The sequence below is a fragment of the Rhododendron vialii genome, chromosome 5a (assembly GCF_030253575.1).
Source record: "Rhododendron vialii isolate Sample 1 chromosome 5a, ASM3025357v1".
Taxonomy (NCBI): domain Eukaryota; kingdom Viridiplantae; phylum Streptophyta; class Magnoliopsida; order Ericales; family Ericaceae; genus Rhododendron; species Rhododendron vialii.
In genome coordinates this window covers 7878251-7893866 of record NC_080561.1, presented here as the reverse complement: position 1 = coordinate 7893866, position 15616 = coordinate 7878251, and the positions used below count along the sequence as shown (strand labels likewise).

General features: G+C 38.9%; 2 protein-coding genes across 2 annotated transcripts; one reads left to right on the top strand and one right to left on the bottom strand.

Moving 5' to 3' along the window:
- Positions 1-2433: 2433 nt before the first annotated feature.
- LOC131325111 (small ribosomal subunit protein uS17-like) lies at positions 2434-5048 on the top strand. Its single transcript, XM_058357184.1, has 6 exons — positions 2434-2556; positions 2636-2676; positions 2793-2893; positions 4254-4398; positions 4492-4581; positions 4708-5048. The coding sequence occupies exons 1-6, from the start codon at positions 2545-2547 to the stop codon at positions 4796-4798; spliced, it is 480 nt and encodes a 159-aa protein (XP_058213167.1). The 5' UTR covers positions 2434-2544; the 3' UTR covers positions 4799-5048.
- Positions 5049-8564: 3516 nt separating this feature from the next.
- Positions 8565-9296, bottom strand: LOC131325115 (auxin-responsive protein SAUR50-like). Its single transcript, XM_058357187.1, has one exon. It carries the CDS (start codon positions 9182-9184, stop codon positions 8861-8863), a length of 324 nt encoding a protein of 107 aa, XP_058213170.1. The 5' UTR covers positions 9185-9296; the 3' UTR covers positions 8565-8860.
- Positions 9297-15616: the final 6320 nt, after the last annotated feature.

Sequence of the window (15616 nt, the reverse complement as noted above, 5' to 3'; positions counted from 1 at the left end):
TTTATTCATTTAATCCCCTTATAAAGCCCCAGCCCATTCCCCCCCTCCCCCCCTTTTCCAGACGATCCAGCCCATTCCCCGTCCCTGCCGATTACTCACTGCCGCTGGTTCACTCCTCGCCGCGGTGCACTCCTCTTCCTCCTCTCCGCCCTTCGTCGCCATCCATGGTCGTTACCACCATGGCCGAGACGAACGTACTCGCTTGTGGTGATGTTTGGTTCTTCAAAATTGATGCAGAGCAATACAGAAATCAAACTGTTACCATGAATATGGGCATGAGGCGGCATGTGACTTTGGAGATACTTATTATATGCTAATATTCGGTGCAGTGCAGATCGTAATGTCTCAGATACCCGATTTCCATAACATGGAATGGCTTTCTGTCGTTGCTGCAATCATGTCCTTTACCTATTCTTTCATAGGACTGGGACTTGGCTTGCAAAAGTTGTAGGTATGGTTGCCCAATTCTCTCTGCTGAACTTAGAAATAAGAAACTGCATTTTGGAATGAGATGGTACAAAATTCTCTGATGGTTCATTCCGAACAAACTTTGGCTTATACGACTGCAATCTGATATTTTCCATAGATCTGTATCAGATTTTTGACATGTTTTACTTCGTATATATGGTTATATAAAAGTTGTTGGAATTAAGATGTTGCTGACGTTTGTTTAGCTGTTGTTGGGTACCATATATGGTTATATGTTCAGATATGTTAGGGTTTTGTTTTTTGTACTTTTGATTAGCTGTTGTTGGGTAACATATATGGTTATATATTCAAGTCTATAAACGGTAGTCCAATTGCACTAAAACTGTTTTTTTGGTTGCTTTTGAATGTTTTTTGTACTTTTTTTGCTGCTGTTAAGAAACATATATGGTTATATATTCAGGCCTATATGGTTAACATATATGGTTAATTTAGTGTTTTAATTGCGAGTATATATGGTTATATCAAACTCTGATCATTATATGTTCTACTTTATTGAATTGGTCCGCGCAGCGGCCTTACTGACTTATTATTTGTGCAGTTGTTCAAAGGGTGAAGAGTATTAAGTTACATGTGAAGTTGACTGTGAAGAAGGCAACGGTGACAAAGGGAAAGAAGTTACGAGATCTCTTCTTCTTCTTTTTCCCATTTTTTTTAGAGTTAAAAAAGGACAGAATCTCATGTATAACGTTATAAGGTTATATGTTTATTTTTTGTCACACTTATTACGTTTTTTTGTGTGTATTTATTTATATGGCAAAATAATACATATAAGGTTGTTTGTTTGTTTTTGCATTGTAAATATATATAAAATTATTTATATACGGTTATCAGAAGCAAGTCAATGAAGCCGCTGCGCGGACCAATTCAATAAAGTAGAACATATAACGTTATATGTGAGTTTCTGTGTTGTGAAACTCCAAAAAAATAGTACATATAACATTATATAAAAGCTGCTGACTTGTGTACCTCCCAACAAAAAAAGAACATATATTGTTACTCGAAGCAAGTCATTGAGGCCGCTGCGCGGACCAATTCAATAAAGTAAAAATATAATGTTATATGGGAGTTTATGTGCAGCGAAACTCCAAAAAAAATATAGAACATATACCATTTTATGTTAATATATGTACGTTCAGATGTAAACGTGGAATGTTATATGTTCTTGTATTATAATTAAAAAGAGATTTCAAAAACTCATATAACGTTAAATGCGAGCCGATAAATGAGTATATAACGTAAAATGTAAGTATCGCACGTTAAATGAGAACTGATGAACGAGTATATAACGTTATATATGTACAATTACGTTATATACAGTGTATCAGAAAAGGAGAATCTTTTTTGTCGCTTTATTCCAACGTAACTGCTGGGATTTCAAACGTAGAACGGATAATGGGCTAAAAATATGGGATTTGAATGGAAAGGGTAATCTTCTCTCTCTCTCTCTCTCTCTCTCTCTCTCTCTTTTGGACTCTGTTTCCCTTCTGGATATGGGAACAACGTGAATATGGGAGATTTTATAGGAGTGGGATATGGGAGATTTTATAGGAGTGAGATATATCAGATTAACAGTTTTTAAAGGTAAGGGTATTTTGGTCCTGAACTAATTCCTTTTTTAATTGAATTGGACTTAAGGCCTCACCAAAACTTAATTAGTGGACTAGAGGAGTTATGAAATTTAGAAGTGGATTTAGTGGGTTACAAATATGCTATAGTGGACTTCCCAACAATTTTTTATTAATTCTAAGTGCCGATCAATTTCTTAAACAAAAACCTTATGTTGCTTAAAAAACAAAACCTCCCCAAAAAATTGAAAATTAGAAGAAAAAAGAAAAGAAAAGAAAAGAGGAAAACTTTTTTTTTTTGTGGTAATCCTAAAGAAAAGAAACCTAAAACCACGAAAGGGTAATCTCGTCATTGCGTCACTCTAGGGTTTTCATTGTATAAACGTTCTCTACCTCAAAGTTGCTCTCCCTCTGCTGCTGCGTTTTCGAGCCTCTCTCGCACTTCCTCCTCCCATCCCATCCTCCTTTCTTCAGCTCCCCGCACTCAACCATGGCAGAACAGGTATACCTCTCTCTCTCTCTCTCTCTCTCTCTCTCCTCGCTAATGTTCCCGATCTGATCGATATGCGTTTGTTATGCAGACGGAGAAAGCTTTCCTCAAGCAGCCTAAGGTGTTCCTTAGGTACCATTTTGTATAGTTTCATTTGTGGCTCCGATATGATATTTGTAGTTTTTTGTTTTGTTTTGTAATGAGGTTTAGAGAATTTAGCACGGTTATTGTAATTGATGTACTTGCAGCTCGCATAAAACAGGAAAGGGGAAGAGGCCTGGAAAGGGAGGCAATCGGTACTTCAAGAATGTTGGCTTGGGGTTCAAGACTCCCCGAGAAGCAATTGATGGTACGAACTATAATGCAAATTTTTTTGAATGAGAAATCATTCTTGTTGGTTATATTATGTGAACTTTGGTATGTTTGATTGAAGTTTCAGTGATATTGTTTGGCTCATGTAATAAGTGTCGCGTTTATGGTCGTCGTTTGTTTTGTTGTTTCGATGCGTGTGGGAAATGAGTTGGTCCGGAGCTTCATTTTCGTTTCTTAGTGGTTGAGAATTATCAATGTTCTAAAAATCTCTAGCGTCTAGTCGGCTGCCTAATCTAGGCGTCGGACCACCACCTAGCGTCTAGGTGGGGACTGATTGGCCTAGGCGACTGACTTTTAGTACACTGAGAATTATGACTTCATAGTGTTATATCAGAGACAGACCAGGGCATGGTGTGGTTGCTAAGGAAAACTAAATAAAAAAATACTAGAAGATTTTGAATTTTGGCATCTTATGTTTGGGACAATTTGTGACTGTTATCAGCACCATGTTGTTTTATTATTGTATTTTCATTTCTTTAGAAACAAGGGCTACAATAAATTGTGCTCATGTCATTAGATACAAGGAACACACAATAAATTACTCCCTCCATCCCAAAATGTTTGTTCGGTTGCAAAACAGTGACTTAGAAATACTATAATCTTTCAAGAAAAATTGAATTTTTTTCAACAATTTACTAGATACCAATGAGCTCTTTTAATTTATGAAGAAGGTTGAATTTTTTTCTTGGAAAGATGTTTGACCTTAGTAGTGAGTCTAGTGACACTTCTTTGCTTCTACGGACGCAATTTGGCATTTTCTTGTGGTGAAATGGTTTTTGTTTGAAGGGATGGGGTTACACCAAACCAAACTGAAGCCTCAATCTTCAAGAGGATGGACTTCAGTATATAAATAGATGAACCCTATGGCCTATACACTGCCATAGGTTCTGTATCTTGCTTTGTGTTACTGTAGCGAGATTATGTCGAGGCACACTTGTTATGTTATCGAAAGGTTTGCAGCATATATTCCTAAAGTGTCTTTGTTTAATGGGATTGGAGGCTAGGTTGGAGTAACTGTCATCCATCCCCGCCCCACCCCCCACCCCATTTTATGCTTCGTCTTCCAGGGTTTATCCGATGTTAGTGTCTAGTGAAGTGCTTCAATAAGCTCCGGTCACACCCCCTCGCCCCTTTCCTTCCAGTAGGCCCTGCATTTTTGGGTTATGGGGGAGAAGCCTGGTTAATTACATCAGTCAGGGCTTTATTGTGGTGTAGTGTGTTTTGCTAATATTGGCATATGAGGGAGATCATCATTGTAGAAGTAGGCAATCTGTCCTGGTCTGATCTCTGATGGTGTTAAAAGTATGTAGTAATTAGTGTTATTTTTCTGTTTGCAGGAACTTATATTGACAAGAAATGCCCCTTCACTGGGAATGTGTCAATCAGGGGTCGTATAATCTCTGGAACCTGTCACAGTGCCAAGATGGTGAGAACAATAATTGTTCGACGCAACTACCTCCATTATGTCAAGAAGTACCAGAGGTAAAGCTGATTGTCTTATCCTGTTTTTGTTGTTGTCGTTCTCTCTCCACTCTTGAGCTTAAATTATTTACTTGTTTGATGATGATTTATTAGGTACGAAAAGAGGCATTCTAACATTCCAGCTCACATATCACCATGCTTCCGTGTGAAGGAGGGAGACCATGTTACTGTTGGCCAGTGCAGGTCAGCTTTGGAATTTTATGATGATTTGCATTATTTTGTAAAAACTGCTTCGTTTTTTCCCCAATAAAAAAAAAAACAAGGAAAGAAAACTGCTTTCTTAGCATGTGGTTGTGCTCCATTTTGCAGACCATTGTCAAAGACAGTGAGGTTTAATGTGCTGAAGGTGATTCCAGCTGGTTCTTCTGGTGGTGGGAAGAAGGCATTTACTGCGATGTGAGTTTTGGTGGGATTAATTTTCTTTAGTGCTAATCTAGCATGTGGCAGACCTTGGCATTAGATTGTGTTATGTCAGTTCGAAGGCACTTTTCCCTTCTATTTTTGATTGGAAGTTTTGAAAATTTGTACGTGGCCAGATTTTGGTCTTGAGTAAATGGATCATTTCCGACTTCCATCAGTAGTAGTACACTTCCTTGTGCTATGGTTGTGAAATTTGTTTGTTTTGCCTGGTAATATGAATGTGTTACGAATGTGAAGTGCCATCTTTTTTTACTTCGGTACTTGTGAAGTGCCATCTTTCTTTTGATGCCTAAGGAATAATTGATTGAGATCATCATGACACTCTAGCTCTAAATTGTTGAGTGAACACTGTCTTCAGTTGTAGATGTTGGCGTGTAACTGATTTCTTACCTTTTGAGTGACACATTGAACTATTTCCTGAGGGTTGGCACCCGACTGTCATAAATTGGTTTTTTAGGCATATATAATGAGCATGTAGTAGAAAATGGTTACATTTCATTTTTAGAATTCCTCTGAGACAAACAACTATGCAGAAAGTTTTTGCTTGTACTGATGCGATAGGAGATTTATGGACGGAGATGGTTGAGTAGCCTGAACTGTCAAATTGTTGTGGTTAATCGAGTGAACACTCTCTACAACATCTCTATCGGCATGTAGGTAGGAAAGAGATATCGTGTTTTCCCGTATGGTGGTTATCTTCACACCTGACCTGCTCATTTCTTTTCCTGCTTGGTAAGATTATCCAGCGCGGGAAACGACTTCCTTTTTATGAGAACATGAAACATATGATCATATCATATACGGCACCTACGAAAGATCGGTACAAGAACAAAGGACAACGACTTCCTTTTTATGAGAACATGAAACATATGATCATATCATATACGGCACCTACGAAAGATCGGTACAAGAACAAAGGACTCCACTGACCTGTGGATACAAGAAACAGAAAAAAGAGAGTACACGAATAGCCTCAAAAAGACACCGGCAGTCGTAGGGAAAAACCAACGGTTTAACTGAAGACTGGGTTGTGTAGGGTTTATATGCATCAAGCTGAAATACTGGTTCTGCCACAATAGAACTCTCTGGGAACAGTTTCTAAACAATGATGTACTTTTTAAGTGTTTTGTACATCTTGGTGATCAGGGTGGTTTTGGGGACGCCAAAAAAAATCTAAAAAAACACCCCAAAGTTTCCGAGTGAATTTTGATGATCTGAGCTGCTTAATGTGTTTAGAACGCGATTTTAAGGGTACCTATGAGAAATCGGCAAAAAGATTTACCGGGAACTTCAATAAAAAACTGCTCAAATTAAGCCATTCCCGGTAAATTTTTTTACCGATTTCTCATGAGTATCCTTAAAATCACTTTTTGAACACATTGAGCAGCTCGGATCATCAAAATTTGATCGGGAACTATGAGATTGAGATTTGGAGTGTTTTTTTAGATGTTTTTTAAGGTGTTTTCGGAACTGCCTGCTTGGCGCGGTTCTAGTAAGTCATAGTTAATGTCGTAATATCGTACTTGATAGCAGTTCACTTAGTTTAACATATGGTGCATTTTTTTGAATTGTATTTGAACCTAAAAGCATCCTTTTCACGCAGTGACTTCGGATTTTTAAGATCTCAAGCCTTCCTCACTAGTGGCTCTTTGGTCATCATCTTTTTTCGTTATTCTTATTTTTTGGGAGTATAAGCAGAAATTCGATGCATATTGCAATCTGAATGTTCGGGCCATTTCACTAAAACTGAGAGTTTAAGAACTTGAGGAATTTCTTACAATCTGAATGTCGTGCGATATGCGTAAGGCCCGACGATTCTAGCAAGTACTATCAACCTCAAACGAGAACAGTAAAAATGAAAAAGAATGCAAGGAAAGCAAGAAACCAAGCCGCATGCAACACTGAACAAGAAGGCCCAGTTTCACACTCCTTGGTTCAAGACTTCTAAAAATGTGTTTCTTCTGCAACATGGCATACTGGCTGAGTAAGATTATGGCACCTCATTGTCTCTCTTCTTTTTTTTTGAATAGATCATAAGAGGTACAGAAGATCAGAGTAAACCTCTACATAACGCCGAATCTAAATCGGGCGGAATATAACCCGTATGAAAAAGAATTTTCTTATGAAGACACCTCGACGCAATCCAGTGAGCCGCTGAGTTGTTCTTTCTATTGGTCTACACAAAACTCCACTGCTTTGCATATGTTCATCTTTTAATATCCTCCACCGTTGTAGCAATTTGCCAACCCACCTAAGCCTTCGGGTCATTGATGCTGTCAATAAGATTTTTGCAATCTGATTCGAAAATTACCGCAGAAACATCCATCTCTAAAGCTACAACACAAGCAATCCTCAATGCCCATGCTTCAATAGCCAATGCTGAACTGCCCTTCACACGACCACAACGCTAAAACCGAGCTAATCCACCACCATCCCTGGCAATAATGCCAATGTCCTTTGTCGAGCCAATGTCCTTTCCCCTGAGTCAAAACTTAAGTTGTAATTTGATTTGGTACAATCTTGAGAATTTGTTATACTCGTTCAATCGCTATGCAAAAGTTTCAAATTAAAGTAATCAAACTCATTCCCATAAACTACCACCCTTGAAACCTGGGACTTCAGGTTGGTGCTGTGCAGTGAGGTACTGTGCACTTTCGAGCCGTCGGATCTCATCACCAACAATAGAGAGCCATTTATTGCTAAGATGAGATCCAAGCCGTCGGATGTACGATCCGATGGCTCGGAGGTGCGCAGCACAGTGCTGCGCACATCACTACACAACACCATCCCCCAATTCTTGAACCTGAGAGTTACCCCTTCCTGGTGAGGTTTTTCATCATCTCCGTGATGAGGAGTTAGTGTAATATATAAGGGCACGCGTCGAGTTACTGTAACCTTTTGAGTTATGTGGTTAGGCTAAGGGTCGGCAGATCAGTTGGCACGGATCGTTGGAATTTGTATCAGAGCACAACTTGATCTACATGGTGGGGGTCACCTCTAAGATTTGGTACGAGTCTGATGATGTGATGTATAGAGAGCTAAGTGTCACACTACGACCACCAAGGGAGATTGTAAAGCCCCAAGTCCCACATCAGTGGGCTAGAAGAAGGTAGTATATATAATATATAAGGGCATGCGTTGAGCAACTGTATAACACGATGTTAAGCTACGTGAAAAGATGCAGTATTGAAAATGTAATTATCTAGTTTAGAAACTCTTATTTTCAATTATCTAGTTTAGAAACTCTAAACAAAACAAGTGTTTGTGAATGAAATTGGGTGACCTTTGGTTTACCCGAGCTCATGAATTTTCCCTTTTCATTGTGGGAGTTTTCCCCCTATTCATGGTGGAGGTATTCATGGCTAGGCAGCAACATATATATATATATATATATAAAAGGCAGCTCCATACCAGGTTTCGTCACCAATTCATCTCCCACGCATACTTTGATGATGTTCTTGAGTGAGAGAGACTGAGTTAGTCCGCCAAGGTGTTCATCGATGGTGTTTCGATGTCGCGATTCGAGTCGGATCAATCTTGAGAGACAGGCCCTTTGGTAGACGGTGAATCTGTTTTAAAAATATCGTGTGAAATACGGGGTTCGGTTCACAACTCTTTATTGTATTCGGTTTGCAATATATTCGTTGTAAATTCAGTTTGTGAAATTGTAATAGAATTCGTATTACGGATACCCAATTGTAAGTTTGTAACTATCTTGGATAACAACACACACAGACAGAGGGAGATTGTCAAGGCAAATGCTTAAACATCAAGTTCTCTCACAGGGTGAAAGTGAAAAACCACACACCCCTCTGTGAGGCAAAATCTCAAACTTCTTTACAAATCTAACCCACAATCTCTCTCCCTTCATGGGTCTTCCAATTTTAGAACTAAGCTTCCTAGTAGTCATCAAACCCCAAAAGGGTCTCAAAGAGGCCCCCCAAAAAAGCCACAAACCTAAAACAAACAAAGAAAGATGTTAAAAAAAGACAAAGCACCAAAACTGCTTCATCTTACACCCATCTCTCTCTCTCTCTCTCTCTCATCTGAGCATGGAAGTGAGAGAGCGAAACACCACCTCTTCACAAGGAATAACGAGACCCATATCGTGATCGAACCCGAACTCCTCTTCGGCGCGTCGGAGGAGGCACTGGAACTCGGGGTGAGTCAAGAACGAGATAGGAACTATGTGCCTGCTCCTCTTCTCTCCGACGTACACCGCGAAATGGCCTTTCGGTACGTCGAGGGGAAGGTGGTCCGTTTCGTCCCCTTCGCAGCCGTTTTTCTTTCCCAAGCTCGAGCATCTCTTGAGGATTTGCTTTATCACTGCCGTTTGTGGTAGTTTGTTTGGTTTTCTAATGCCCATTTTTTTTTTTGCTGTGTTTTGTTTTGGTTTGAGAAAAGAAAAGGAGTTAGCGGTTGAAGAGAGGGAGAGAAAGTAAGGGAGTAGAGGTAGGTGGTGGTGGTGGTGGTGAGAAGATAGATGGGGTGTGAAGGGTACTTATGGAGGTTGTGGAGAGAGAGAGAGAGAGAGGACATGGTGGGCCAAACCGACCAAATGAGAGAGAGAGAGAGAGGACATGGTGGGCCAAACCGGCCCATTTGGTTGCCCTTATTTGTTGAACCTCAAAATGACAACAAGGTCCCTCTCTCTCCAATCTCAATATCTCAAGTTTACCATGCTTTGCAATATCTCAGGTTTACCAAGGTTGTTAGGTAGCTCGGTGCTTATAGTTATGGGTTACTCGGTAACTACCAATCCCGCACAGGGTCGAGTCGTGTTAACGGTTCCACAGGTTCAAGTAGTGTTAACGGTGCTCCTCGACTCTGCCATTTAGTTCTTGTCTACCTATCCTTTTCTTGAATGTGGCGGTACTTACTATGAATTTTGTTCTCATACGGTCACGTCTAAGGAAGGAATGTTATGCCTGACCGCCCCGCCAAGGGCGGAGGCACCAAGGGATTAGGGGGGTGGAGTGACCCCACTCACTTTGATTTTTCACCAAAACATTTGATAGTAGTTTGCAACCAAATTTTGCTATTTTGACTCCACAGAAAATCTCTAAATTGTCCCAACTTGTTTTAAATGCATAGAAATTCTAAACGTTTTCTTCTTTTCGAGAGTTGATAGTGTTAGAAATGAGACTAGCATGCATTATTTTACAAATATAACAAGTCTTTTAGGGCCAATTATAAAGCAAAAATGAATTATTTGTGCATATCAATCTTATAAATAACCTCTTAATCTAGTCATTTTTAGACTTGTGCGTAGAAAAAATATAGTTGCATATGAATATAATTTTTGACCCCACTAACCAAAATTTCTGGCTCGGCCCTTGCGCCCCGTGAATTGTTTTCCAAATTTCAGTACCATCAAAATCGGAATTGTCAAGCGGGTCGAAATTTGTTGAGTGCACTCTACTAACTCACCCTTCAAATCATGAAGACACGTAACAAAGTACAGATTTTGATGTTAATTTTCGTAAATTCTGCTGGAGATGCTCTTACCTCATCGATCATACTTCTAAAAAAAGTTTCTCCCTATATCATATAGGATATAGACTCTCACTTTGGACAATACACATTTTTTCTCCAAAATGTTATTTTGGAAATACTCCATCCATTCCAAATTCTTTGTCCGGTCCGCAAAGCGGAGTATTAAAAATAATACAATTTTTGCAAGAAAAAATCAAAAGTTTTTCAACAACTTACTAGATATCAATGAATATTTTTAATTTGTGAAAAAAGTTTGAATTTTTTCTTGAAAAAATTGCATCATTTTTAACACTCCGTTTTGCAGACCAGACAAAGAATTTGGGACGGAGGGAGTAGTAAAACTAGTTGCAGTCAATAATTTTCCTGATTTTAGTTAGAAGTTAGAACTTATAGTCACATGACAAAGACCAAACGAGGTTTTTTTTTTTTTTTGTGGCTACAAAAAATTCTGAAATTAGTGTGAAAATCCAAAAATCCTAGGGTGATTTTTGTGGAGTCACGGGCTAACTGTAAGCCGCACTAAGGAGTACGACCACTTGCTCTTTCTAGTTGTTGGGCTTGTGATTCTGCAAACACAACTTCAGAGACGTTCGATGTCTGTGGGCCAACATGCACCGAACGGTTCTAAAAATAGTTGTAATTGGAATTATTTATTTTCTTTGTTAACTCGTGCGTTTGGGCCACCATACGTGCACGTCGACTAATCTTGGAGGTCTAATCCCATATCCATTTGTGAGGAGCCCAATTATGGATTGGTCCCAAAAGAGTTGGTAACACCTGAGAGGTTTCAAACTTGAAACTTTAGGAGGAATAAACTCCTAAGTCCCCGACTGTGATCACCTGGCCAACCCCTTGGGGTGGTTGTGACTGGAGTTTTGTTTCATTGCCCTTATTTTTCCTTTATTCATCTATATTAGGCTCCGTTTGTTTCGATGTAAAATATTTTCTATGTAAAATAATTTTTCAGAAAATAAACTTCATACTTTTATTTTTTAGTATTTGGTTGGCACTTGAAAATATTTTCAGAAATCAAGAAAATAGTGTAGAGGGGGGGGGGGGGGGGGGGGGGGGTGGGAGAGAGAGAGAATTGCAGTAGAAGGCAGCGGGTTCATTTTGGAAAATAACTTACGGAAGATTTAAGGGTAAATCATTTTCATCAAATTAATGAAAAATATTTTTTACACAACCAAACACCGGAAAATAAGTAAAACATTTTACCGAAAAACATTTTGCGCCCAAACAAACGGAACCTCACAGTCTTGTTCTTGCATTTTACTGAACACACATCATATTGTAACAAAAACCGCACTTGTTGTGAATAGTTTGACACTGGATCTTAGTTAAAGTTCTTCTTTTTTTATCAACAAGCGATATGAGCTTGAATTTGAGTGACCTAGACAAAATAGAAAGGTCACGAGAAACTAACATAGCAGAAGAAAGAGGAACAACAGTAGCTTAGGTATATTGAAGTTTTGGCTATTTTAGATGGGGAAAAAACACAAGCAGCAGCCTCACAAGAGCTTCTGTACAATGCATTTTGTCTACAGTGCTCCGGCACAAGTAGGGAAGTACTGTACATCAGGTATGTAATATTTTATTAATTTCTCTCTCTCTCTCTCTCTCTCTCTCTCTCTCTTCTTTTCTGGAAAATTTGCACTATTAAAATACATAGTGCACTGTTTTTTTTTTTGTGTGTGTGGAGAAATCAGTTAAAAAATCATTAATGACTGAATAATACAACCTACCGCGTGCGTCTAGTACAATGGTTACAAAAACCTATTACACACGAGAAGAAAGATTACATATCCAAATCAATTCAAGAATTCGAGTCTAGCGATAAACTGATCAGACAGTAGGTGTCAATAAAAGAGAAAATGTATTTCAATTGAGGATATGTAAAATAGATAGTATTATTGTAGTGTTGAAAGAGATGTAAGTATAGGTAGAATAAATAGTATTGTTGTAGTGTTAAACGAGATATGAGTAGATAAAAGAAAAAATTTGCACTGTTCACTAGCATTTTTACCTTACAGTTGTACATGCTCTACAACAAGGTAGGTAAAACTTCAAATCACATTTCTCAAATTCCAACAGTTCTCCAAAACACAGAAATCTGGAAGTGTTTCCCCAAAAAGAGGCTTCCCATGTGTGGTCCTTTCCAATTTGTGGAGTTAGATGTGAACATTAAAGCCCCTTGGAAATGAGCACCACAAAATGCATTGCCTCAATGGAGCCTATGGGGCTCACCATTCCAGACCAAAAATGAAAAAAAAAAAAAACCAAAAGAAAAATAGCTGGAGTATTGTAATATCTCCTCCATGTTCTAAGGCTGAGAAAGAGATCAATTTTGATGCTTGGATACGGCTGTGTCCTGCATAAGTCTTGTCCCTTTGTTTCATTCCAATAACACTGATAAGGTCAGGTCCTTTCCAGTACATGTATGATACTTGTAAGCATCACGGAATGTACTGCAAATGCACATATATTATAGTATATACATGTAGATGAAAATACTGACATATGCAGACACACATATATATGGGTCCGGTTCCGCTTACACAATATTTAACACAAAACTAATCAGAATTTCACGCAAATAATCGGAGTCGTTCAATTTGTTTAAAACATGTTTTTAAGAGTTCTTGTAAAAAATCAGCTTATTCGGATATCGGGTAAGGGCTTGATCGGTTCCCAAACTAATGAAATCCCAAACTACTAAAGTTCGTGACGGTGAGGATTGAGAGAACGAATGCAGTGCAAAGATTAAGAGCGGGAGCGCAGGGCATTTTGAAGGATTATGTGACTAAGTTTAGAGTACCAAACAGGGTCAAGCTTAAATGGTTCACCTCAACGGTTGTTGGTTCACTTATTTGCTTACATTCTGTTTGATGATTATGTAGAGTATATAAGCAAATAAGCTGACAATCCAAACGAGTCCTGCCGCGGAAGCTTGGGCTTTGAGGGATGGATTACAGTTAGCTAGGGCTCATTCTTTGTATAGAGTTATTGTGGAGACAGATTCTCTAGCCTTGGTGAATTTGATCAATGGGAATTAACCTTACTAATGAGAGCTAAGCAGTATACTCTCTGATTGCAGGTCTCTCTTGGATCTCCTAAAGTCAGAACAAGCCAGCCGATATGCTGATGCTGTTTGGTTGCTTTCCTAGCAATTGTTGTAATTCTGTTGTTTTAGGCCTCGTTATGCTAAACTGCCTTGAGCAGTTGCTGTTAGATGATGCTAAGGAGGTGAAATTCCCCAGGACAATGTCTTAGTTTTTCTTTACTGTTCCACTTAAATACAGAAAAAAGTTCCTAAATCTCCCGCTAAAAACACGATTGAGAGATGCATATTGCATATAGACCTACTATATTCTCATTTTCATGGGCAGACGGATATCAATTCTTCACGCGAAGCGGATATCAATTCTTCACGCGAAGAGTCTTTGAGAAGATCCGAATTAATGATTGCAGCATTGGACAGTCCAACTTTTGACTGTCCGCTCCGGTCCAAAACTTGGACTGGGGAGGAATCACTTCCAAAAGAAAAAACAGAGAATGATAGAGTGGGGCCCTCCTGCGTAATATTGGCAAATCAATATCAATCAAGCCAGGCGACTGTTTACCAGAAAACATAAAAGGGAAATTTCTTTTAAACTGATGATGATGTTGACAAATGACAATGCCTTTTTTCGTAGGCCACATGAAGGCCATGTTACTCTTGCCCCCCAAAATCATCATGTGAGAACAAAAAAATAGCGAAGGAATTGTGATATCAGTTCCAACTACTTTCAAACGGCCAGCTTTTTTATTAATTATCCAAATAACATCACTCAAGAAAACTGTAACTACCCACAGGGCATCTTTCACTTCTCTGAAAATGGCGGGGATCAGTCTAGGTGCGCGTGAGCTGACCCGGACATCCTTAACCGTCGAACCAAAAAAAAACAAGAGTAGGGGTTTCCACACTTTTTTACTGTTGCTTTTGTTTCCCGAAATACTAAAATCAAGAAAGGAAAAATGACAAGAAGCCTAAGAGAAAATTTTAGTATTAGCTTCATCCTGTGCACAGTGAGAAACATTATATAGTATATCAAAACACATGTGCCTATATTTATTCAGTATCTATAGAGAAGCATAAACAAGATGAGAGTCACTGATATGCTGATATAACTCGGGAATTAAATAAACAAAACCGGATACATTCCTATGGGTGGTACGGCAACTAATCAACAAGAAAAATGCTGAAAACATGCAAAGATGACATCAAGATAAAGAATCTGAAATGGGTTCTAGTTAAATACAATATCAAGATGAAGATAACATGATATTGTCTAATCCCCAGGACCCACTTCAAAACAGATATATAGAAGATGTTCTAATAATTAAGGATAGGGAATCAAACCAGGGCTTTCGCTAAGTTGGCACGAGAAGCAAATAAGTGCTTGTCCTTCTTGAGGTTGCATGTTCGAATCCTACGGAGGCCAAACATTCCAAACTTTGGAGCCACTGGAGGGTCTGCTTGGTTGTTAACTTTAGAGGCCTGAAATTACTCGAGGTGTGCACAAGCTGGCCCGGATATTCGGTTGTCATAAAACAAGGATAGGGAATCAAACCTGGTGAAACAAAAGCACGAGCTAACAGAGAAATAATACTGAGATGACCACTAAAAGCATGGGGAGGACCCAAAAGAAATTAGCAAATAATTGAGGACCCCATTCTTTATCACCTCCCATTTCTGGACACTCTGGAGCATCAAAAGGACTCATGGGGGGTACCTGAGAATATCTCCTAGCTTTATTGCCCTGTACCAAGTGATCTTCAACAGAAACATTGATGTGAAGCTTTACACTTGAAACAAAAAAAAGTAATTTCAGTGTTACAAACACATACTGATTAGGAGTGCATACCTTAGAATTTGAGTGGACATGAAAAGTGATATCTGTTCCCGGCAATTTGGCACGAACTCAAGGCAAGAATCGGTGTCGAACTCATAAGTTTTGCAGTAAGCGAGAGAACCTTGTGCAATGGGTATAACCTTATAACTTTGTGGGCTGGTGAATCGAAATAGGAAAACTATGAATTAACAAGCTTGCGCGACGTGAACTGATAAATTGCCACTGTTGACGAGTTAAAATGTGGCCTTCAAATGGCAACAGGCATAGCAACATTTGAGCCAGAGGATTAAAAAGGTCGGAAGCATTAGAAGCCCAATGCAGGAAAGATTAATGGGTACAAGTTCTAATCATCCAACTCTACATCTGAAAAGTAATGATTTTCCTGTTCCTTCCAATTTATCAGCATG

Coding starts and splice junctions, on each gene's coding strand:
- LOC131325115 (XM_058357187.1), bottom strand. CDS start 9,184: ATGGGCATTAGAAAACCAAACAAACTACCACAAACGGCAGTGATAAAG.
- LOC131325111 (XM_058357184.1), top strand. Junction 4,399..4,491: donor TATGTCAAGAAGTACCAGAG/GTAAAGCTGATT, acceptor ATGATTTATTAG/GTACGAAAAGAGGCATTCTA. Junction 4,582..4,707: donor GTTACTGTTGGCCAGTGCAG/GTCAGCTTTGGA, acceptor TCCATTTTGCAG/ACCATTGTCAAAGACAGTGA.